The 24,213-nt window shown below is 34.0% G+C and overlaps 1 protein-coding gene across 2 annotated transcripts in view; it reads left to right on the top strand.

Annotated features, from left to right (window-relative positions):
• The window catches only part of dve (SATB1_N and homeodomain domain-containing protein dve), a 40,170-nt gene extending 17,248 nt beyond the window's left edge, over window positions 1-22,922 (top strand). The window contains exons 3-8 of one of the 2 annotated variants that reach the window (XM_034329921.2): window positions 16,705-16,847; window positions 17,308-17,610; window positions 20,598-20,895; window positions 20,959-21,146; window positions 21,813-22,196; window positions 22,487-22,922. In XM_034329921.2, the coding sequence (XP_034185812.1) occupies window positions 16,705-16,847; window positions 17,308-17,610; window positions 20,598-20,895; window positions 20,959-21,146; window positions 21,813-22,196; window positions 22,487-22,663 (1,493 nt within the window). In that variant the 3' untranslated portion in view covers window positions 22,664-22,922. Of the gene's footprint in view, window positions 1-16,704; window positions 16,848-17,307; window positions 17,611-20,597; window positions 21,147-21,812; window positions 22,197-22,486 lie in introns of both variants that reach the window. The other variant, XM_034329920.2, reaches the window with a different exon arrangement.
• Window positions 22,923-24,213: the final 1,291 nt, after the last annotated feature.

The raw sequence follows: 24,213 nt of genomic DNA, 5'->3' as shown, positions 1-24,213 counted from the left end.
GGAGAGGACAAACTTTGAATGGCACTGTATTATTACAATAATTAAAAAAACCATTTTGAAAATTTAATTTGGCAAATTAATTAATAATACCTATTGAAAAGTAGTGGTTGAGCTTATTAAAATCCAAATAAAAACTTTCAGAATATTAAGAAAATAGTAGAGAAAATGGAAATAAAAGCAAATTAAATACAGAAAAAGTAAATTAATATTGATATCAGAATTATCAAAACTCAAAACTTAAACTTAAATTAATATCAATTATTAAAATTATAAAAGCTAAAATTTCGGTATTTACGCTTTCAATTCAACACCTCACACAATTAGCATAATACGTTTTATTATAACATTATACATTTATTAGGTGTGAAAATTAATTCGGTGCCTTCGTAATTACTATTGCAGATTTGAATATTTTTCCACCCCTTTTCTGTTTTGAATTCGAAATCCTACCAATAACAATACCGATTATTTTAATAGTTAAAGTTACTATGGCTTTGTAAAAATAATTTTTCAATTTGAAAAAATGGGCATCACTAATTTGTACCCCTTATTTGACTATATTAAATTTCTCATACTGATCATACGTCATTCCATGTTGAAAAACTTTCAAATACACGAAGTAGATTTGATATATATATGTATTATACATGTATTATGGGACATCCTGTATGCATTTGCATGCAACCAACGACGATCCGGAGGGAATGTACATACAAGGTGTTATCAGGGTGACATAACATTACAAGGTCCTGGTGATCGTCGCAGGTGGTTGAATTAATTTGCTTAGCATACATAGAACAGGGTAAAAACTTATACTGAAACTCTTAATGGTACATGCAAAGTGTCTATTCATCACAGAATTTTGATAACAAAAATCAATAGTAATCAAACAGTATTAGCTGTAGAAATAAATTTTCGATTTTTGGGTGAAATCAAAGTTTTATTAGAGCCATTCCTTTGACAGCTTGCAAATACCATAAATATCAAATAAAAGATACGAAAAGTTTGCAAAAATTGATAACCTACTTTTGGAATAACTTATGATATTACTTATTGGATTATGGAGTGACTCGGAAGCGTCATTTGATTTCCGTATTAAGAAATTAAACATCTCTTTTTTTAATTTTATAACCAAAATTTTGCAACGAATCGTTATATCTGAATCACTTTAGGAAGGCTGTGGATGTTAATAGCTCATTAGTGAAGATTTGGGTTCATTAAAGGTATTTATTTGTTCCAGCAAGTGTACTCTCCTTGTGGAGCTTTTTGATGATGTATTTAACACTTTCACGATGATTTTAATTACTGTAGTTATGAAATAGGTAATGTTCTATAAATATTCTGTCTGCAAATAGGAGAAGATTATAACAAACATCTATATGTTGTTAATAACTCTAAGATTTAAGGTGATCGAAAATGTGGATGGTCATGGATCTACTGTAGTTTCATTACTCTTGGACCAGACTTAGGATCATAACTTGCGTTTGTGGTATAGAACTTTGTTACGAAGAGCCGTCCCACTTTAATCCAAACAGGATACCCAAGCAGCCAGCTACCGCAGCTTTTCGGTTTCCTTTATACTTTCCTGCTGACTTAAGGATTCGCTTATCCTTAAAAACCTACGCCGAGTCCTGCGATCCGCTGTTTCTCCTCTACATTCAAATTCCCTTTGAGGAAGCTTAGTTGAATCCAAGAAACCTATATCATTCAATTTTTTAACAATTCTACAAAATACCTTATTTATTTTTAGTAAAATTATGAACTATCTGCTCTTAATACGAAAAATTTTACAAAGTAAAAATTTATTTATAATTTCCAACGTTATTCCAGTTTTAATAGATTAGTCTTTCTAGATTAAAATAAAAAAATAATTAAAATAAAATCTACAAATGGTTTCCAAAATAAAAATTTCCAAAAATAGGCAATCATTGCAAAAATTTAAAAGACTGCATTTTCATATGTATTCCATTTGGAACATAATCCATGATATCAAGGTTGAAAGTGGTCGATTTAGTACAGATGACCCCCTTACAGTCAACATTAGTACAGAAAAGGTTAAACTTTACCCAATCCATTAAACTACAAAATTGACGAATAATGAATAATTCTTCCCTTGAATATTGTTCGAAATCAAATTACGAATAAAACAAATTGAGCATAACGAAGAATGTTTCGCTGGAACAATATAAACAATTAACTCTTCTGAACGGTAACAAATTTCCATGATATTGACAAGTATTTTACTTGCGACCAATATAAAACAGTAATACATTCGCCAGGCCAGGAATAAGCCAACTCGTTCTCGAATTAATCCTTGATCCTCGAAACAGGTCGAAATAATCTGAGATTAAGGCTCTCACTACGACATACCCGAACAAATGAAGTATACGTGTATATACTGTCGCTTCCAACAGTAAGGAAAAAGAAGGGAAAATAATAATGAGAATGACGAAAGTAACACAAAGAGAGACGAAATAAAAAAAAAAAAAAAAAAAAAGAAACTAGGCCGATGAAATAAAAAAGTTGGAACACGATCTTAATTCCGTCGAATAAGGGATCGCCACAAATCTCGATCTTCCTGCTTAGCCGAGTTCGTACCCGGTCGAACAGAAAAGGGAGAAAGGAAATAATTTCCCTAGCTCGACCTGGTTAAGATTCATAATTTACGATCTTGGAAATAATCCGCGTGGCAGAATATAGAGAAGGGAAAAGGGAATGCAACCGAAGGAGGGACGTGGCGAAGAGAGGGGAAAAGGTAGTGTGTGTATGAAAAAAGAGAGCGGAGGTAGGATTTATCCTTTGATCCAGGATTTATTTAACTACGGTCCCAGCGCGAGCTTATCCCTGGGGAGGTTTTAGCCATCGAGGGGCCACGCTATTGATTTTTAGCTCGAGGATTAAAAGCGCACTTCCGTGATGCTGTGTGCAAGACAACGTATGTGTGCATTGTACATAGAGGTGTGTTATAAAATTATCATGAACGTACGTTCGTAAAAACATAGATAGGTAGACAAGTATTTGTAGTTTGGTATGATGATCATTCGTGTTTCCTTGTTTGAGAAGGATAAGATTTATCATTAGAAGGAGTTAGAGGATATTTAGCCACTTTCTTTTCTATGGTCAAGTCCAAATTGTAAGGGAAAATAATTATTTACAAGGAAACACGGATGTCATGTTCAGAAACCTAATTTTTATGCGATTACGCAATAGTAGTTTATAATTATATACTTTTATATTGCTTTCATTTAAAATTTCGAATGTGTAATTTTAGTTAAAGCATTCTAATATACATTTCTTAGGCCTGCATCATACTTGACCCCGTAAGCACCATTTTAGGATTAACTAATTTATGTTAATCTCTTTTAATAAAATAATACTGCAACAAGCTGAACCAGTTTGTATTTGTTGAAAACTGAAATTTAATCTTCTTTAGGTTCTATGAAAATAGAAACAAAACTGTAGTTCGTTTGTTAAAGCTAACGCGGAACTAAATAAGCTAACAAATATGTACGCAGAAATTAAATAAGCTGTGTTAAATAGTACTAAATATGCAGTAAGCGGAAATTATATGCACATGCAAATTAATGTACATCTATGTATAAGAACGCTTGATTATGGAAACACGTAATCATTAATCACCAACTATCGGATATATGTAACTATAAAATTATGTAATATTTGTCATTAAACAAAGATTTATATTAAAAAGCATGAACATTTCATCAGCTATGACGCTTTTATATAATAATTTTAATGAAATATGAAAACAATTTCTATTAATTATAATTGTTTTCATAAATTATAATTTATGAAAATTAAAAATAATCTAAAATATTTTTAATTAAATGTTATTAAATATTGTATAAATGAGCAGTGAAAGAAATTGTAAATATTCTAATAAATAATTCATAAGAGTGAATTTAAAAATATACAGAGGGCATTTTTACATGCTAATTATTATTATTCATAAAAATTACTTAACGCCTTGATAAGTTTGTTTCTGCGTGAAAAAGGTGACGTATCAGTAGCGTAAGACTTGTTACTGATAGCTATCTAAAACTTATCAGAATTTCAAAAACGAGGTCAAAGATATTCCAAGTGGAATTTCACACTTTCATTTAATCTACTTTTTGATATTTATTACGTTATATTAAGTGTTACCATATCTTATTTTTGTCTGTATTATTGTTTATCGTTTTAATCCAAGATGCATGCAACAAAATTAATTCATATAAAAAGGAAAATGATTCATGATTTAATTTGGGTATTACCATACGTAATCAACAAAGGATATAATTAAATGGTCATTGTAATATCTGTTTATGATATAAAATTTAAGAATACTGGTAATATTAATGTTATAATTTAAAAGTATTAAAAACATTATTTATTATGACTTAATATTTTTTTTTTTAAATTGATTTACGACCCTTTTGACTTAAAATTTGACTTAAACCATTTCTTGAAATAATAGCTTATATTCTTTTACCTCGTTTGTTATCTAATAAAAGAATGATAAAATCACGTAATCCAGGTGACACAAATTCTTCTAAAAATATTGAAAATATTATTTTCTTTCACGTATACCACTTTCAAAATTTCTAACCACGTAAATCGAAGGATGAGGATAGAACGTTTGTATCTGGATATCACCTTCCTCTTTTCTCTGGCAACGTCGTCGGATGCATTATCACGAACGCGATTCCTTAATATACAGCTCAAAGTGCAATGAACGACGCATTGGAAATCCGAAAGCTAACGATACAGCGCACCAAAGGGGTTGATAAAAAAGTCATGGCTTACGAGAGGCGCATGGACGACGAACCGATCGACGGCTTTAGGAATATACGGCTGGCTATCTTCATGGGTCACCGACCACCGGCTGCCGGCTTAATCTTCGACCACGTTCATGGAGAGGAACAAGACGAAGAAGAAGACGCGGAGGAAGAAGGCTCCCGACACTTATCTTTATCCAAGCAGCTGACAACCGTTGAATGCCATTTCACTTCGTTCTACTCATCCTACGATCGATTAGCCATTGCTTTAATCTTTTAATCTATAACTAATCGGCAAATAGCAGTAGATAGGATTTCGTGTTTCGTATGTTATTTAGAAGGTAGGTGCGCACAGGGACGGATGTAGAAGTCTTATTTAAAAGGGACCAAATATATAAAAGTATATAGATATATTTTTTTAATTTTCTTATAGATTATTGATTGAGATTTTTATCTGACGTGCCTATGTCTTTATTGAAGAAAAATGATTTTTGTTACTTAAAAATTAGGTATAGTTTTAATTTACACGGAGAGTCTCTCAATCTCAACATGTATTTATAAAACTCAACAAATTTTAAGGGGTAGCTCTACCCCCTTAGAATAAATACCTTCCAAAACAATTTCTTACATATCTCAATATCCTGCAGTCCCACAAACTTGAATTAAAGTTAGAATTTTTTCTCGTGTATGTTTCATAAGTTTAAGTCTCGATTGATCCAGACTCCGATGTTCGAGGGTTAGACTTTTCAATAAATAGGTAATTTAATTAAAAATCTTCTTTTCAAAAGGTAAGACGTTAACGTGGCGATAGCAGTCAGGTGCAGGTTATAGGTGTTTGCGAATAATGGGTGCGTCCCTGGGAGCACGAGCTGTGTAAATCGTATTAGGATTATTGCACGATCAAAAATATCCCCGTAGGATAATCCCTGAAGGTGGCAACGATGTATAAGTGGCATTAACTCCCGTGTGTACTCTCATGCGTGTAGGTATACACTGATCCCCTCATCTTCGCTCTTTCTCTTTCCGCTGTATCTCGAGCCACGTTTTCCCTTGTGTATCGACGTTTACGTGTGTGTATATATGTGTGTGTGTATGTATTTGCCACTACATCGGCCTCTGGCGAAAATCCACGCCTCTGCCTGCATCCTGTTTTCGATTTATCTTTCTCCTCTTTCAGGCTCGCAACAGGGCAGGTGATGTCATCGATGGGTGCCCCTTGGTCCTTTCTGTAATCACAGCTGAAATTTCTTCGCACTTGCACCGGGTTTAGGTGAAATTAGGAACATGGAAAACGCGTGAGAAAATATTTGTGTACATATTCTATTAGCACATTCACTGTGGACGCAGATCCACGATAAATTATTAATATTAATAAATTTTGTAAATTTTATAGTATTCCCTGAAGTATTATCTGAGGCACTGTGTTATTATTTTTCTGGGTCAGCTTATCTATTTTCTAATTTAATCAAAAAATATTTTTTTATGTTACTAATCATAAAAAATGTCAGATAGCAATATTATTATTATTTTTAGATGATGGATTATATTTGCTCAGCTTTGAATGCATAATGAAACATTTATTAAGATCTGTATTTTCGATAAGTGTTTTTATGGAAAACTGAAGTTAAGTCGTTTCTTTTGATGTCGTCTTAGCGCATTTAAGAAGAGCAGATTAGAAGGACAGAAAGGAAATTGAAACACAAGTCGAATTTCCGAACTCCGTCTCCCTTTTTAATTATCTTCAGCTGGAGTTGCAGTGCTTCATTGTACATTCATAATAGCCACTCGGAGCCTTAATGTTCTAAGGTTCTTATAAATATAGATATAAGGCGGAATTGAGAGTATTGCCATCCTCTCGACTTTTAGTTGGACGTATTTTTAATAGGATTTGTTAACTGGTCTTGTGTCAAACCACAAAACTTTTCCCCATTCGAAAGTTAGCATTATACTCGTCAGTTTTCCTTTAGGATTTTTCCTTTTTACAAAAATCTTTCAACTATACGATTCTTTTATTTTAAATCTGCTTACTCCATAATCTCATTGATGGGTAATACCTACTTCTGTTATAAATGAGGGGGTAGATTTACTTAACAGAATCAAAAAAGTGTACAGTACCGAGCAAAGTAGGCTTCCCCAGGGAAAATAGTGATATAGGGGAAACAGGAATTTCCAAAATTTTAAATTTCAAGATTTTAATAATAAAAGTAATTTAGAAAAAAAATAATATGAATTTTAGTTACCAAATATTATAAAATTTAGTATAGAAGTAAGAAATATGAAATAAAAACAATTTCATTTCACTAAATAAATAAATAAAATTTTAAAAGAATATTTTACCACACTGTATATCCATTTCTACTGCAACAATCAACATATTAATAAATATAAAAGCTACTAAAGTTTACAGCTTATTTTTAGCAACAATGTAATGCAATAAACATATTACATTGCATCATGTAATGCTTTAAACACTTCCAGACTTACACTTCTCTAAAGAATGAAGGAGATCACCGTTAACAAAAGCACTTTGCATTTTATTTTTTGTTGCTTAAGGTGAAACATTTCTCACGTGTCCCTATGCGCAAGAGGATGGAACAGCAGCTCGCTAAGAAGCACATTTTCCATGTGCAAAAGAAGACGGAAAACGGCTCGTCACCTTCGAACAGGGGCAGGGCAATCCTATTTCTTTCTTATGCAAAATCTTCGTGCGCGTAGCCGTGTTAAGGGATTAAAAGTCCGTTCCGCAGGGTCAGCCGAAGGCTTAGAACGCCTAACAAGATTAGCTTAAGACGTCGAGTCCGCATACCCCGAGGATTACACATTATGTATTCACCTGGATGTATTCACGCAAAGATCTAGTTCGAGTTCCTGTTCGCGTCGAAGACGATACACGCGAGAGTACGCTTTGCTGGGACGTTGATGACCCCGCGGTTCGATATAATCATCTATACATATATTCGAGTATATAATTTTTAAACGAACGAGTTTCATGTATTGGAAGAATAATTTTTAAAAGGGACAGTGTAAAATTTAGAAAAAATGAAAATTAAATTTGAGGCTCTCTCCGTGGTCCGCCGTCTAGACTAGATAGTTAAAAAAAATTTTTTTGCAACTATAGTGTATCTTACTATACCCCTCTGTTATCACTCTGGAGACCACTAGTAACCAAGATTACAAATTTAATATAATTCAATAATTAAATGAAGTAAAATTAAAGAAAATTCAGAAATTAATCTCATAGGGTACCAAATGAAAGGTTTAAATTATATAGCGTGCTACGATTATATAATTTTTATAACAACGCGCAGTCAGTTCCAAGCAATTAAAACTCTCGGCTACGGTTATCTTAGCACCCGAAACAAAAAAAAGTAATTCACAAAACTCCTCGAAAGAAATAATATTTTCGTGCGGTAAGCCATGCATTAAACTCTCAATCCGTTAAGGTTTATCTGACGCCGGCAACATTTTCCCCGTTTCATAGAATCCGACATAATCTTCCGTGGAAGAAGAAATCACACGCGACTCCGTCGAGCTTGGCTGAATGTATTGTAATAATAGAGTGCGTTTAGACAGCGATCCCATAAGAGTGGAAGAAAGAGAGCAACGCCAAGGGGGAGCCTTATCTTCCCCGCTCGACTAGAACTTTATTTCGAGACGAGATACGAGCCTCTCCGCGGCTTTTAATGTCTTTTCTCTTCGTGTTTTGATTAAGAGAACCACAGCTCGACAAAGGTCCCGTGGCAAGCGAACGAAACAGAAAAGGAAGAAAGTGAACCGAGGAGATAGTGCGCTTAAGAGTTTTGAGTAATTGTTGGCTTATGGCTGTCAGCTTGTCAAAAGTCACTCTTTCCTTGTAATATCAGATCGATTAAAAAGAAAAAGTGTATATTTAACTCCTTGTTATTACGTGAAAATTGTAGTAGATAGGAATTGATGGAGGGTATTTTAACCCCTTGACTTTCCTTTCATGGAGATATTTGAAAGACACCATAGCACTATGGGAAGATTGCTAAAAATTTTAGTATTAACAAATTTGGTGTATCATTTTTAATTGGTGTTAGTGAAAATAAAACAGGATCACTCAGAATCAGTTGAAAAATACAATCATGATATAGAATCATAAATTTTTGAAAAATTGGCTACCAAATTTGAACAATATTTATGTCATATAATTGCAAAAAGGGAAAATTATTTTCGTTTCGAATTATTAGATTGTTAATTATATCTAATAAATAATTCCTCAGGTACGAACAAAAATGGGTTAGAGAGAAATCAAAAAGTTCCTAGATTCTAGATGAATACCGCGCATACCAAGCGAGGATGGTAAGAGTAAGTGGTGGTTTTGGCAAGGGGATGTTCTGATGCGATTTCACGCTGGATTTGCCTAAGATCTCCGCTAAGGAGCCCTTTAACCCTCCCCTTTTACCCTTCTCCAACCTTCACCCTTCCATCATTGGTTCCTGTGCTCATGGCTGGCGTCTTCTTCGACCCCTCTCTCTTTAACCGACCTCAGCTTCTCTCCGACCAGCATCGCTTCCCGAAAAACCCCCGAAGATTACGTGCCTTAGCACAATGTCGCCTAAAATGCCTTCATTGTTTAAAAGAACCGACGAGACTGTTGTGTTTCAATTAACCCTCTCCATCGTGTCTGGAATCGTAACAAGAACAGAGTACCCGGTATCATAACAAAGTGTTTTTCTAAAGTAGGTGTTCGTGTATCGCATTCTAGATCTGTGCTTAATTATCCTTTGTTTATTAGTAATTTAAAATTTTCATAAAGACATTTCTAGCAAATTAATTTTTAGTTTACTTTTTGGAAATATTTATTTACCGCGTATTTTATTATTCAATTAAACATCAAGAATATCCTTCAAATATTTTCTATTTTCCTTATAAGTTGATAATGAACTTGGTCTTAGTTTCTTTTTATATCTGATCGGCTTTGGTCTTATTTGGATATTGATCTTGGTAGGCAGTAAACTCTCATCAATCTTACTAAATATTTCAGATCGTCCGAGCAAGTGGAATAGCTAAATCCATAGTGTTCCTCGGCCGATGGAGGTTAGGTTTTGTTGAAACCCCCGTGGATTAAGAGCATTCGTGTTGCGTGTATATCCGTGTTTTAAAGACGCGTGCAAGCAACTATGTACAGTATATATCCTTGTGTATGTGTCCTGATTTGTGCCGGTCTCTTTGCGTGTGTATGCAAACCCTTATGGCTTAAGCTAAGGCTAAGGCCGAGGCTCTCCCGTGGGATTACTACGTCATTCTGCAGGACTCTCTGGTCGCCAGAAGGATCAGCTCTCTTCCTTCTGAGGATTTCGTGGAGGATTCCATCCCGTTTCTAAATCAGGTTGTCAGCCACGGGCTGAACCATCTCCGCGTTGTTTAACGCTCATTTCGATCATCCATCAACGTTTTTATATTTTATTATACCTTTTATTTAAATTATTATTGAATATTTTGATCACAGTATTATCAATATTTAAAGAAATTCATATTTTTCTTCTATATTGGTAATATTTTGAATATTACTCTGATTCTTATTTTGAAAAATATGAAATTTATTTATTTACAATTATTTCAAGGTGTCGGTCACCGGCGGTTTCTACAATATTTAACGTGTTAATTTACCCTTTACTCGGTTATTAAAATTGGATATCAATAATTCAGTTATTAATAAAACGGCAATGATTATCAGCGATTTTGATATATAGCAGAATTTTAATTTTAATTGCTCACAGCGCAGTAGATTAAGTAACACAACGAGTAAATATAAAAAGGATTAAGAGTTATATTAATCGAAGTAATTAATTGACCAATTAGAAAATCAATATAATCGTAAATGATTTCTAACAATAAGATAAGTTATTTTAAATTGAAACCTATCTTTAAAAAAAAAACTTCATATTTATAATATAATATAAACAAAAGGAGTAGATATATAGTAATAATTGATTCTTTTGTTTCCATCCTTTACAAAAATTTTATATACTGCAGAGGGATAAATTTCATGTCGATCAGATTGCTGGACCGGGATTTAAACCTCCTTCTTTCGTTTTATGAGGGCTACTTTAACCATTAAGCTACCCATACTGTCAGCAAATATTTTTTCCCTTACCTTCTTAATTTGCAAAAGTGGCTACCCTTTACAATATTTTTCATGAATATACATATGTACAATTTTGTACAAAATTTCTATTTTGATGGCAATTTATTTGAAATAATGGAGAAAAATTGATGTCCACTAAAACAGTTAAAAATTTTCAAGCAATGTTTATAACATCAAAATATAAGTTGCATGTATTAATTGTACCATAATTTCGAAACGCTACTGGATTTGCCTTCCACCCCGATATCCGGGCAAGAATCAAATGAACCGCACGAATCCTGTTCCCTCCCAGTATCTCCAGCATCCAGAAGACTCGAAAAGTGACAGGCTGGCACCGATTAAGAAGTTGCTCGATATTACTCTTGAAAATCTATCGAATAATCCGTCTATCGTAATAGACGACCGGAAGCTGTCCTTGGTGCCACCTAAATCATCCCCCAATGAGTTGGCGCTTACAATAACTCGTTACCGAAAATCCAAATTAAGCTCCTTAGTCGTGAAATTTACGAGACGTTCTCCCTCTTTGGAACCCACCCACCCACTACTATCCCTTTCGGCATCTTATACGAACTCTCCTTACCTTTTCTCTCGCAGTTTACCGAAGTAATTTTAATCTTTCGGGCACAGTGCATGCACACACCTGTCAGTTACCATGACGCACAACACGAGATTGTACGGAGTCGCGCAGGTGTTGGAAAACAAACTCCCTTTGCTTCTTAACCGTAGTCTATATCTAACTCACCTATACACTGATCGTGTGTACGTGTACATATACACTTGTACGTATGTAAATGAATACATATAGAGGAGTATGAGAGTACGACGCCCTTCTCTTATTCTCCGTCTTGTATAAGAGCTTACTCTCTAAGCGTCTTAGGGCAAGTTTTCACCCTTGCTTTCATTCAACGGCAACCCGTACGGCAACTGAGCGATCCTGACTATCGAGTAAAATGCGCTTTCCATAGGATCAGATCCAACTTTGGTTCACAATCGAGATCAAAATTTTTTTATTTAAATGATTATTCAAATTTTACCAATACGTAAAAATGAATCATTGTACAGTATCGAGCATAGTTGGTTTCCCGGTGGAAAATGGCGTTACATTAATTCCAAAATTAGTCCAAGTATAAGGTATTACACTTATACTAAATTTGTTAAAGATCAAATTTTAAGAAGGTGAAATAAGAAGCATTGATAATTAATAAAAATAAAAATTTTGCAATTTATACTAAATAAAAAGCTGTCACCCAAGTTTTAAATCTGAAATGCTTCTGATTGCTAATTATACTTGGGCAATAGAAATTTTTGCATATTATTAATATAATTTGTTTATTATTTGTAAATAAGTCGTATATTGGCATGCTGTTGACAGACAATATTGAGACGTATTTGCTTGGGAACAGTGCGTGATCTTGCCCCTTAGAGTCGTCTAACACTTAGATTTAGAAGGTTTCGTCGCGTGGCTGATGATCTTATAAGCTACACTAGCTGCGAGGTTATCTCATTACGTCTTATCTGGTGCTTTCGCCCCAACGCAAGCTTAGCGGTGCTGTAGAGCTTAGATCGCACGCGAGCATGGACAGAGCCTTTGTTCGCACGCAAATCAAGTCCAGCCAATGCGAAAAAAGAGCTTCTCATATTTTTGTCACGTTATACTTTTATAAAGAGTCTTTTGAAATAAACGAAAACACCAAAACCTCATGTAAGCAAATTCATATCCTTTCCCGCTAAAAAGAAAATAATTTCTTACTTTCTTTCACTAACATCTCTTATAATTATTAGAAAAAGGAAAGAATGAAAGTCAATGATAAAAAGTTTAGGATCTTATACGAATGACACCTACTTCATTAGGATAAAGAGAACTGTTAGCACGGGACACGGAAGATCGAAGGGAAACGGCTGAAGGGAAAGAGAGAGAAAGAAAGAGGACGGTTGTAGTAGATAAAGAGTTCGAAAGAGTTGGTCGCTTATCTGTAAAGGCCGGCATCCGCCGGATCAGCTTCAGATACTGTAACCACCCACACTTTCCTTCTGGTGCACGCGTTTAGGCTAAGTACCAAGAACGGAAGCTGCCGGACTTCCAGGGATTGTGAATTCCGTCACGTGCCTGAAGCACTGCTTGGGAAGTGTTTCATATATAGGGTGTCCATTAGAATGTTTATTTCATAAAAATTTCTTTTTGATATTTTGTCATAGAGCATCCTATTGATATGTTTACTCTTATGAATAAAGAGTATAATATTTTTTAATTTTCTTTTTTAAGAAAAAATACATTTTTTGTCAACATATAATAACCAAAAATGTAATAGTAATAAGGGGGCGACAATTTCTAAAACATAATGAAATGTGTAAAAGTTGAAGTTTTAAGCACTACCGAGCACATGCTAAATTATTATAATTTTGTTGTTTTTTTTTTTTAACATTTTAATAGCTACATATTGTGTAAAATTTATTATTTTGAGAGCTGATGTTTAAGAGCTTCATTGAGAATATGTTTGACTTAATTTATTTATTCTTTTAATTAATTATCTATTTAAGTGTAGGTATGCATCGAACGGTTGTTCTAGCGTTAAACAGAGATTCTAATATCCTTATTCTTTAGTCGAGGCTTCGGGGCACAGCTTGATTCGATTTTGAGAGATTAAACAAAATCGTCTTGGATTACCGAGTCACCAAGACGAAGGGGAAACCTTAGGATCGAAGTCCCGACCGTGCTCGCGACTCATCTGCATAGCGTTTCTCTTGCAGATGTCGAACATTAGATCAAGCGTGAATTTTCGTCATTTTAATATTCAAAAAAAATCAAAGGAATCAATTACAGGAATATTATGATACAAAAAATGTAATGAACCTGAAGAAGATATAGAAGATGGACGAATAAAACTTACCATCTTGGATATTTTTCAAATCGTAAGATTTAGAAAAAAAGAATCATTTAAAATTTTTTTGCAGTAAAGTTGTTTTGTAGTTTTATTTGACAATGTTTTTCTTAGCTGTTGTAGATTTAAACATAATTAGATGGTAATTTTTACTGATCCAGCCGGTATGATAGTTGTTAATGTTTATTGCTATAAAAACTACCCCCTTCGATTTATAATCATTGGTTAAAGAACAAATTTAAAATTTCGGGTAATTAATATAAAATAAAAATCATTTTGGATGGTGAGCTTTCCTTGTCAGTGATTTAGAAATACTCGCATCCAATCTGATACCTTGGGTAGTCATCCCCTAAGAGAGAACAGGGGGTCGAAGATGTAGAAAGAAATATATTTGCTAAAGATTTTTCCTCTCATTCCCTTGGTAACTCCGTGCTCACCTAAAAAACCCATTATCACGGCAACACCAAGAGCGGGTGATCACGGGGTGTCGAAAAATATGTCCCAACTTTTTATCTTGTATCTGCTCCAACTTGGCAATGGGTGCAGAGACCAGTCCGTTAATTTATCGACTAAGGACTTCGTTAAACGTTTATTCTGTTAGGTATATTTAAAAACCATTCGATGTTCGTCTTATTTTAGAACAAAATTTACCTAAGGATAATTTCATTAAGGATAATTTCATTCAATCATAAATTATTTAAAAATTGTAAAAAAATAATTTTTTCATTTTTCTCTCATTGCCATTAATGAGAAAAATAGATTTTATATATCACATTTCCCAATCCCTATTAAATAACAGTAACAGTATTTTAATTACAATATTGTTAATGATCCTAAAAATTCAAAAAATGAGTTTGAGGGAGAAACTTATGAATTATCGTAATTTTAGATTGTTAGTAAAAATTTTGTTACTTGAAATTTGATGTGAAAATTAAAGGATCTGAAAAAAGAAATATCAGAACGATTTGAACGTTTCATAAGCGAAAGAAATCTATCAAGAGAGACTGTTTCATTTCTTCAAGGGTTGTCTTTCGAATGAATCTTATCTCATAGCGAGAACTGTCAAAGACGAGCCGTTCTGACGCTTCCGTCGTGCTTCCTTCACAACGTAAAACGGGGAGATAACCGGAAAACCGATAGGGCCTGCACCAGAAATGAGAAATGTCTTTGCGGTTGCAGAGATTAAAGATTTTCCTGATGATTGGCTGACATTTTTTCTTCAATATACCATAGCCAGAAAAATAAATTTGTTACAATGACATTGCATTAGTGTCATTAGTTAACACACTACATTTTTAATAATTTTGGAAATTTACAATGTTATTAGGAATTCTTTTATATACTCATATGATATATCGCGAAATTGTACTTATAATTTGTTCATTGTTACTTAATAATGATAGCAAAGTATTATGTAAATAATAAATAAAATTCATTAAAAATAAAAATATCTTTTAGTGATATTTTTAACAACTTCAATACGACAATCAAATTATCAGTATTTCAAAGCATTCAGAATTAGTAAAATAAATATCAAAGAAATAGTGTAGACTGAAGAATGAATCTTTGACCTTAAAGGGAGGTAGCTAATAAACATACCACATAATACGGTCTTTCGTGGCCAAATCGTGGAGTAAAAGCCTACCTTAAACCAGCTGATCCCCGCACAGACACTACGCTAGGACCAGGCACCTTAATGAAAACTGTACGTCCCTGGATTAAGGTGGTCACTGGTCAGCCTCCAGGTCTTCCTAGGTACGACCTGTCTTATGCAATCTGAGGGCAAACCCTATGGTGTCCAGCGTATTAGATGGAAGTTTAGGGCATTAATACCTAATATCATGCTACCGGTAGTAAATCCTTTGTTGGTCATCTCAGGGAGACTTAGCACCTTACATCACCGATAACGTCGTCTATCAATTTATAATTGAATATCTAAGTCGATTAATATAAAAGATAACATTTAATGGATAACCATTTCAAACTAAATGAAATAATTATTATATGTAATTTCAAATTTCTTAATTAAAATGAAAAATAAATCAGGGGGTAATTTTGTTAGGAACAACCCTTTGAACTAAATTCTGACAATTTAATATAAAAAATATAAAAAAAAAAAAATATTAGAGATATTCCATTTTGTCTTACCTTTTCTGAATCGTTCAATGTGGTCTCCTTTTCTTTCCCTGATTTTGGCTAATAAGTACTTGGGTTGTTCTTCGAACTCGAACTCATCGAAACGAACTTTTCCCTCCATCTTCTTCTTTTCCCTGTTTCCTACCGTTCTCCATTTCCTCGGTTTCGCAGAAGTCTGGGATTATGACCTGAAGTGGGATAGACTCTGGGACTTAAGTCAGGGTTACACAAGGATCGCAGCTATTGTGCCATCGCCCAGCTCTTATTGTCTCGGGATAGACGAGTGGATCTGCATATGCTTAGCACGGGAGTTAGACTTCTCTTGGCGATCTTCAGCTTCACGAATCATCTGGACCCTCGAATTCGAATCCTGAAATGTGAAAGCGTGCATTGTCAGTTCGAATGTATAAAGCCGGAACTAGCTTGATTGTTCAAGTAGCTTTGTTCTCCGTTTTCAGCCATTACGTTTCGCCGAGAAACCATCTAACAAGAAGTTATACTTATATTAAACCTTTCCATCACTGATTAAGAGTCTGTTTTTCAATCATGATTTAAGCAACAGTTTAACAAAATGATTCTTAATTCATTAAATGGACAATTAATTACTCTGACTAAAAAATCCATTATTTTGTTTTTTTCATAAGTTTTGTTAAGCAATTCCTTTCATAAGTATAAATATGAATTTTAATATAAAAACACGCGATATTAAATGCCTGAGCTGAAAAAAGTGTTAAAAATTATTAATGAAAAAAAGAAATGTATATATGAAATAGAAAAATAATTTGTATAATTTTTGTTTCAGGAAAGAATCTCCCAGTGCATTGTGTAGTCGAGACGATTCACAATATCGTCGAAAGTCATGTTAGCAATTCCCGCGAGAATTGGCGGAGGCCTCAGGTAGAAACGGATTCTTACGTTATCATCCCAGTAGCCATGCCTTTTCAAGTAAGTTTACATTATTTCTAACTCAAATCACATTTCTTTCAATCAAAATTAATCTGTTTACAAACTTTGCTAAAATTAATTAAATTAGGAGGAGAAAATATATACATTATTAACCCTCTATGACCTAGTTTTTGTAAATTTGAGATTACGGAAGTATTTATAATATTGTATTAATTAAATATAAGATAAATTTTATTTAAGATTTGAGAAAAATAGGTATTTTTAACATTTTCAAATAAATATTAATGATTGCTTATAATGATTTTTCCAATAAAAATATTAAAAATTGAAAAATGAATTTTGAATACAGAGAACAAATGAAATAAAAGTGAAAACGTTATCATAAAATTAAAAGGGTGCATAGAGAGTTGATAGCTGAATCAAAGAAACAATAAATGAATAAAAAATCATAGCTTGCAATTAGATTTTTCTTAAGGAAATCATTCGTTTACTTTTATAGGATTTAGTAGGAGAGGCGTTGATACGTCTTGGATATTCCAGTGATTTGATACCTGGTGCTAGGGGAAGCATCGTGATAAGAAACTGGAAACCACTGCCAATGGAGAAAGTCGCGGATGGTCCTCTTTTAACAGTGGGTGATATTTTAGCTGAACTGACGTCGGTCGCGACTTTAAAGATTCAAGTGTACAGATCGAGACCACCACCGCCAAGTCCAGCGGCTGAAGTTAGAAATAAATTGTTAAGACTGCTATTGTTGCACAGCCACGCGCTTCTCGTGTCAGCTGGTTGCCCTCTAGACGAGGTAACTTTTTTTTCCTAAATGTTTTTCCTATTTTTCATCTAAAGCCTAGTTCAGATAAATCATTCATAATATTTTAAGTTATATTTTCAATTTTATAATAATTAAATATCATAGTTTAAGTTTTAAGGGGGTATATCTACCTTTTTTTATTAAATACTTTTCCATTTCAAAAACAATACCTTTAGAAATTTCTAATAATTTTTTTTATACAAAAATAATAAGAAATGAAGCAAATAATTTATTCACAAGATAATATTAAATATCATAACTTAATATTTAAGGGGAAATATTTACTTAGAAGGACCAAATTTAAAAAAAAAAACCTATCACCTTTTTCGATAAATGTTTCTCCATTTTAGAAAGACTATATTTAGAAACTTGTAATAATTTTCTTATACAGAGCTGGCTAGAGAAGCTAGTGTACAAACAGAAATCATCAGTTTATGAAATCACAAGTTAATTCTGCAATATACAAGCAATAAACAGGAGATCCTATGTTTCAAACAAAGACTCAGATCGACTAAGTACGTTCAGATTATAGAGTTTAAGAATGATTCAGGATTAAGTACTGCAAAAGAGCCTCGGTGTAAGACTCTACTTATAAGTACGTAAAATGTAAATCCAACCAGAAAGTGTTTGTCGTTGGGACACCTAATCTCATTAACAAGTCCTCCAGCTAATGTCCTTGTTCTTCCTTTAAGAAGCAGCGGTAATCTCTGGTAGAGTCTTGGTTGCGATTCGTTGATCTTCACCTTAAATAAATGTTTTCTCGGTTACGAGTTACCGCGATGTCATTTGCAATCCTCTTTTTCAAGATTAAAGGACTTTCTTCGGGTAGTTAGAATAGTAGTGTTAATAATTAAGGAAACTATTTGCATGTATATCTGTTATTACTAATTCATGCACCATCAAATCTAATTTTAAGTTTTGATTAATTTTACAAAAGTTACTCTGCACGAATATTTTTGCACCTCACTGTACTTGTTATAAATTTTCCAATTTGCAACTTGCAATTTCTTCAAAAATCTCTTCTAAATTTCAGTAAAAAAATCACTCAATTTGGTAATACTGGTGGTATCTCCTTAAACCGGATCTACTCAACTTGATTTTTCCGGATGTCGAAGTAACATGTCGTATCAAGCTGCATGGAAGGGCAAACGTGCCCTTTCCAGGGCAAGGAAGATCTCATAGCGTGTGATAGGATTACTCTTTACTCAGCCAAATTCGCAGCCTTCATCAAAAGCCCCCTCGATATCGGAAGAAGGAGAAGGGTGAAGGGGGTGGGTGTTCCACCCCTTTCGGGCGGGCATTATCTAAGTGCACTCTCTTTGAAGATCCTGCTATATTCGCCCATCCCCGAACTTTAATGCCGCTCGCGGTGGTCTATGATTACCAATTTTCTCTGACAGACGTTTCCTACTCGAGTTTCGGCCCGTCGGCTAATGGCGAACGGTTGTGATGGAGAACCAACAGCTTGTGCGCTCCCGCGACTTAATCTGCCGATCATTCGGCCCAAGACTCTATCTACCTTCTCAACCGGGCCGATTTACAAACTTTCGAGAAAATTTGCATGATTTTACACTGTCGTGGTTGTAATTGCCTTTTTTGACTCATAATTGAATGACTACTTATAATGAGTCCCATAAATATTTTTATCCTCACAATTAGTACAATAACTAAATATTCAGTACAAATTATTTTTCCGTATGTTGAAATTTAATTCTGTTGGTTCTTTCTTTTTTTTAAATTTTCATTAAATTTTCAATATGTTGAAATCATATAGCAATATTTTTAACCTATGTGCACCAATCAAATTCTCTAAAAAAAATTCTTTAAAAAAGAAAGAATCAAATATTTCATTGAAATCAGTACATTTAACACAAACAGAATATTTCCTTACGAAATAATGAAATATTGAGATTGATTAATTTTTCCAGTGATTTCGATTCCTGTATTTCATGTTCCTACCCAATTAAGAGCTCCTGCATTACGGAAAAGTCTCCACGTATTTAAACGTATGAATTCATTTGAAAATATTTGATCAGCTCTCGCAACGACGATTGATTTACAGCGGATGATCAGCTGATGCTACTGCGTCATCTGGTAATAATAAATAGGCGTAAATCAGGCCTCGAATTACGGCACAATGTTGTCAGATAAACTGGATGGCCCGTTTCCTTTTCTTCTCATTTCGACGATGTATTTACATGTTTATCAACCGATTTCTGAAATCTCGTTCCCTGTCAACCGCTCCGCGTCTCGGCTGACTACCTGAGTGATTAAGTGCTGGGTTGTAAAATTCGTCAGATGAGAAATTCCAACGGGTTGACAGGCTCGTGGATAATAATAATTGTTCTGCGTCGTATCTGGCACCACCAAGGTGCCGTGGATACGCGACGGATTACCGCGTTATTAAACTGGCGTCGAGCACCTTGATCCTCCTGGAGATATTTATTCTTATAAATCATTGTCCAGATAACGCAAGCGTTTTTCAAACCTCGTACTACTTCCTACGAGTCTAAACTTTTCCATAATCTGTCTTCTTAATATCATTGTGACAATAGCACATGTAGGTATAGCAATCCATAAGAGTATATACTCTGATCTTCATGATTTTCGTCATTTTTACTGATTGCTATTGAAGATAATGCTACCATACGGTTAAAAATTATTTTTAATTTTTAACAGATGCATACTGGAACTAAATTGTAATAATGGTTAGCTAAATTATTGAAAAGAATTAAGAGTGTTGACACAGATTATTCTAACCGAAATTCGGTCCATCTCCATGTATTCACCAGTCATTTAATTATATAAAAAATCAATCTTCATACATACTATCAATTAAACAATAACGAAGTTCAATATCTAAGCCATCAAATTAAAATTATAATAAATTAACAGCCACCTACCACTTAGAAAGATTCAGTTAAGATAAAATATCATTTTTCTTGATATTTAAACATAACGTGTTGTTTGCTTTACAGATGACACTATTATCTCTATGTAGAGGTGGTAATGATTTGTCTGAAGAAACGAAACGAAACTTCGAGTCGTGGTTGCAACAACAACAGTTGGGTTTAGGCTTAAATCCAATTGTACCGTCGTCGAACCATCATCATCATCACACGCAGAGCCCTCAACCGGATGGTGGTGGTACCATCAGCACCGCTGCTGGTACAATTGGTCCCCCTCATCCTGCTCTACTTCAGTACTCGCATAAAACCAGGATGAGAACAAGTTTCGATCCTGAACTGGAATTACCACGTCTTCAACGATGGTTCGGTGAGAATCAACACCCGTCACGTCAACAGATTCAACACTACGTCTCGGAATTGAATGCCTTAGAGTCTCGACGAGGCAGGAAGCCATTGGACGTAAATAACGTTGTCTACTGGTTCAAGAATGCTAGAGCTGCTCAAAAGAGAGCTGAAAACAGGGGTGTCAATGGTTACAGCCCTCCTGGGCTCAGTCCAAGGGGCGCCAGTATTGTCAGCGAAGACTGTACCGACGAAGAAGAGGATTCTAGAAATCAGGTATGTTTATACGATGAGAATAATTTTTGAAAACTGTTCCGTTGGATGTAAAAAGATTCTCAATATCAACAGTTAATTGTAAAAAAAAATATATTAAATATATTAAAATTAATCAGTGTAATTAATCAGTGAAATTAATTTTAAATACATATACCCTTCTAAGATCCGTTTTGCATAAAGTATTGAAATATGGAATACAACGTTATTATTTTAACATTTTAATACTTTAATAACATTTAACATTTTCATCCCCAAAGCTGCCCCATTGAATATACGATGCTACCCCATCCGAGGGGTAGATTCATACAATTTTTTGCTTTTATTTACTTCTTATTTTATTCACACATTTGTATCATATATTGATAGTCAATAGAGTATTCTAAAAGTATTCAATACAGGTTAATATGCAAAATTTCATAAACTCTGAAGGGTCACAATCTCCCCCTGTAGGGTACTACTGTAGGGCCTTAATCTCCCCCTTTTGTACTATTGTTAATTCCAAGGTGTCGCTCTATGCATTTTACATTAAATTCCAATATTATTATTTGAAAATAACTAATTGTGAATTTATACTATTCTAAATACTAACTTGAACTACCCTAGAACCGCTATGTTAACCTGACCTAATAATCAAAATATAATTATCGTTACGGATATATGTTTCAGTCAACTTCACCCTCCCCCTGTCCCCCCGGAAGTCCACCTGTTGGACCGTTATCCCTGACGACCAGACCGGAAGATCAACAACCACCACCACCTTCGACACCAGCTTCCGTGAAGCAAGAGGACGCCAGAGTATCCTCTGGTTCCGAAGACGAGGAAACGAGGCCAACAGGTCCCTTACCCCCTGGATTTTCATTGGTACCTAGTCCAATGTTCGGTCATGGAATTATGTACATGTCACCTTATCTACCGCAACGTGGACCAGCTGGTTGTTCCACCAGTATGTTGGACGAACGGAGGAAAAGAAACCGGACGTTTATCGATCCCGTGACGGAAGTGCCAAGATTGGAAGCTTGGTTTACTCATAATACTCATCCCAGTCATGCGGTAAGTTTAATTTAACACTTTGATAACCGCATATTTCGTGAAAACTATGATTCTTCCAATTTTATGTTCTTTATTATATCTAAAATGAGTCTCCATGTGAAAATGTCTAAATTAATTCTTTCATTTCTTAAATTTTTAGTTTAAAATTTGGGTGGCTACTCGACTCTCTTAATCCGAACAATGGTTAATAAGAATTTGTGAAAAATTGATAAAATTTTTTTTCTTGTTGCGTTATATTTTATTTTAGTTTGATTAGTTACTTTAGGAAATTTAATTTGTCTCATTCACAGTTGATATTAAAATACACGGAGGAACTGAACCGGATGCCGTATCGACAGAAGTTCCCACGGCTAGAACCGAAGAATGTACAATTTTGGTTCAAAAATCGTCGGGCCAAATGCAAACGTCTGAAAATGGCGCTGTTCGAGGGTGAAGCACCTCAACCACATCCATATCATGCAGATTAACTCGTTCCCTCATGTAACGTAAAGTAGGAACAATCAAGGAGCCTTTCGAAGGCAATTAACAACTATGTACTGCAGGATGAAGAGATAAAGATGAAGAAGAATGAAACATCGTTAATCAACCTGTTATTCATTAATCTCGTTGACTTTGCGACCACGCTCGCGGGTCGCACTTTTGTTGTAATTAACGCGTAACGATTAATATAATTATTATTGACCCTTGATGAGTGTACATATGAAAATGCTATCGAATAAAAACTGTACGTCATAATTCTTGGTATCGTTATTCTCCTTCCTCAATATCTGTAATTTTTTTTTTCTTATAGGTATACCTTGTTTCAACTTAATTCCGCTATAATTAAACTTTTACTTTCACGATTGAAACAATTATTAAACATTAATTTATTAACCAAAAATGATCCAACATTAACCTATAAATTGGCAAATAATTTACTATTTTAAATTAATATTATTGAAAATTATTATTATTCAAAAACGTTATTGGAACTTTGATAAAATCATAAAATTTCCTAAAGTAATTTTTAAAAATGAAAAATGGAACAATAATATGTTCTGAAGGATGAGAAGTTATGCCAAATATTTTCCAAACTCTGAACATCATTTGATTCTTGTTGAACTTTCTCATAGTAAAAGTCATCTTTAGTTTCACTTAGTTAGAATAGAATTCATTTCATGAACAAACATGAAATTTCAGTGACATATTCAATATCTACATGGCAATGGAAGTACTATATGATATTGTCTCCAAGTAAATACACGGCGAGTCGAAATCTCACCCTAAGATAAGACCAATGTGTTGTTTTCGAGTCAACCCTAACTCAACCATTACAATAGTTACAATCTTCATCAGAAGGTGATGGGCATATCTGTCCTTTAAATGATAAGATGACAGTACTTGTCAATTTACAAATTTACAAATTAATTACACATGTACCATTTCACTAAGAAATTGATTTTTGCCCTGTGGAGTCTAGTAGTATTAAAAAAATTAAGTTAAATAAAAAAAGGTATCATAATAAAAATTAATAACGTTCACAGTAATATAATATAACTACCCCACTTTTAAATTCATAAATTTTGTATTATAAAGTTCTAAAATTCTTTAGAAATGGTATAAATTTTTGAAAATGGCCTCATATTTATAGTTAGATTATTTGGTTTTTCTATGGGTACAGACTTTACTGCAAGATGTACAATTCTTTATTCAATTTCAGTAGAGAAAATCGTATAAGGATAAGGAAAGGGGGTTGTTCTCGTCGTCTATGAGATATACGGATAGGACGATGTTGGAGAGATCGTAGTGAAGTCGGGCCGGATTTAATGAGGATAGGCGGATTTGTCCAATTAAAATTGTCTTGCAAAGATCCAGGTAGGTCGACGCTTGTTCATTCACAAAACATCGAATTTCGAGTTCACCGCAACAGCCTCTTCTTATCCCAGACTATATAGGTACAAACTCAAACATTTATCCCTTTCGTTATCGTTATTGTGATTCGCCTCTTGACTGGAGTAAAGTCGAGACGTCGCTAAGG

This window comes from Osmia lignaria, chromosome 2 (genome assembly GCF_051020975.1).
Source record: "Osmia lignaria lignaria isolate PbOS001 chromosome 2, iyOsmLign1, whole genome shotgun sequence".
Taxonomy (NCBI): domain Eukaryota; kingdom Metazoa; phylum Arthropoda; class Insecta; order Hymenoptera; family Megachilidae; genus Osmia; species Osmia lignaria.
Note: the sequence above shows the minus strand (reverse complement) of the source record. Positions and strands in the feature narration are given on the sequence as shown.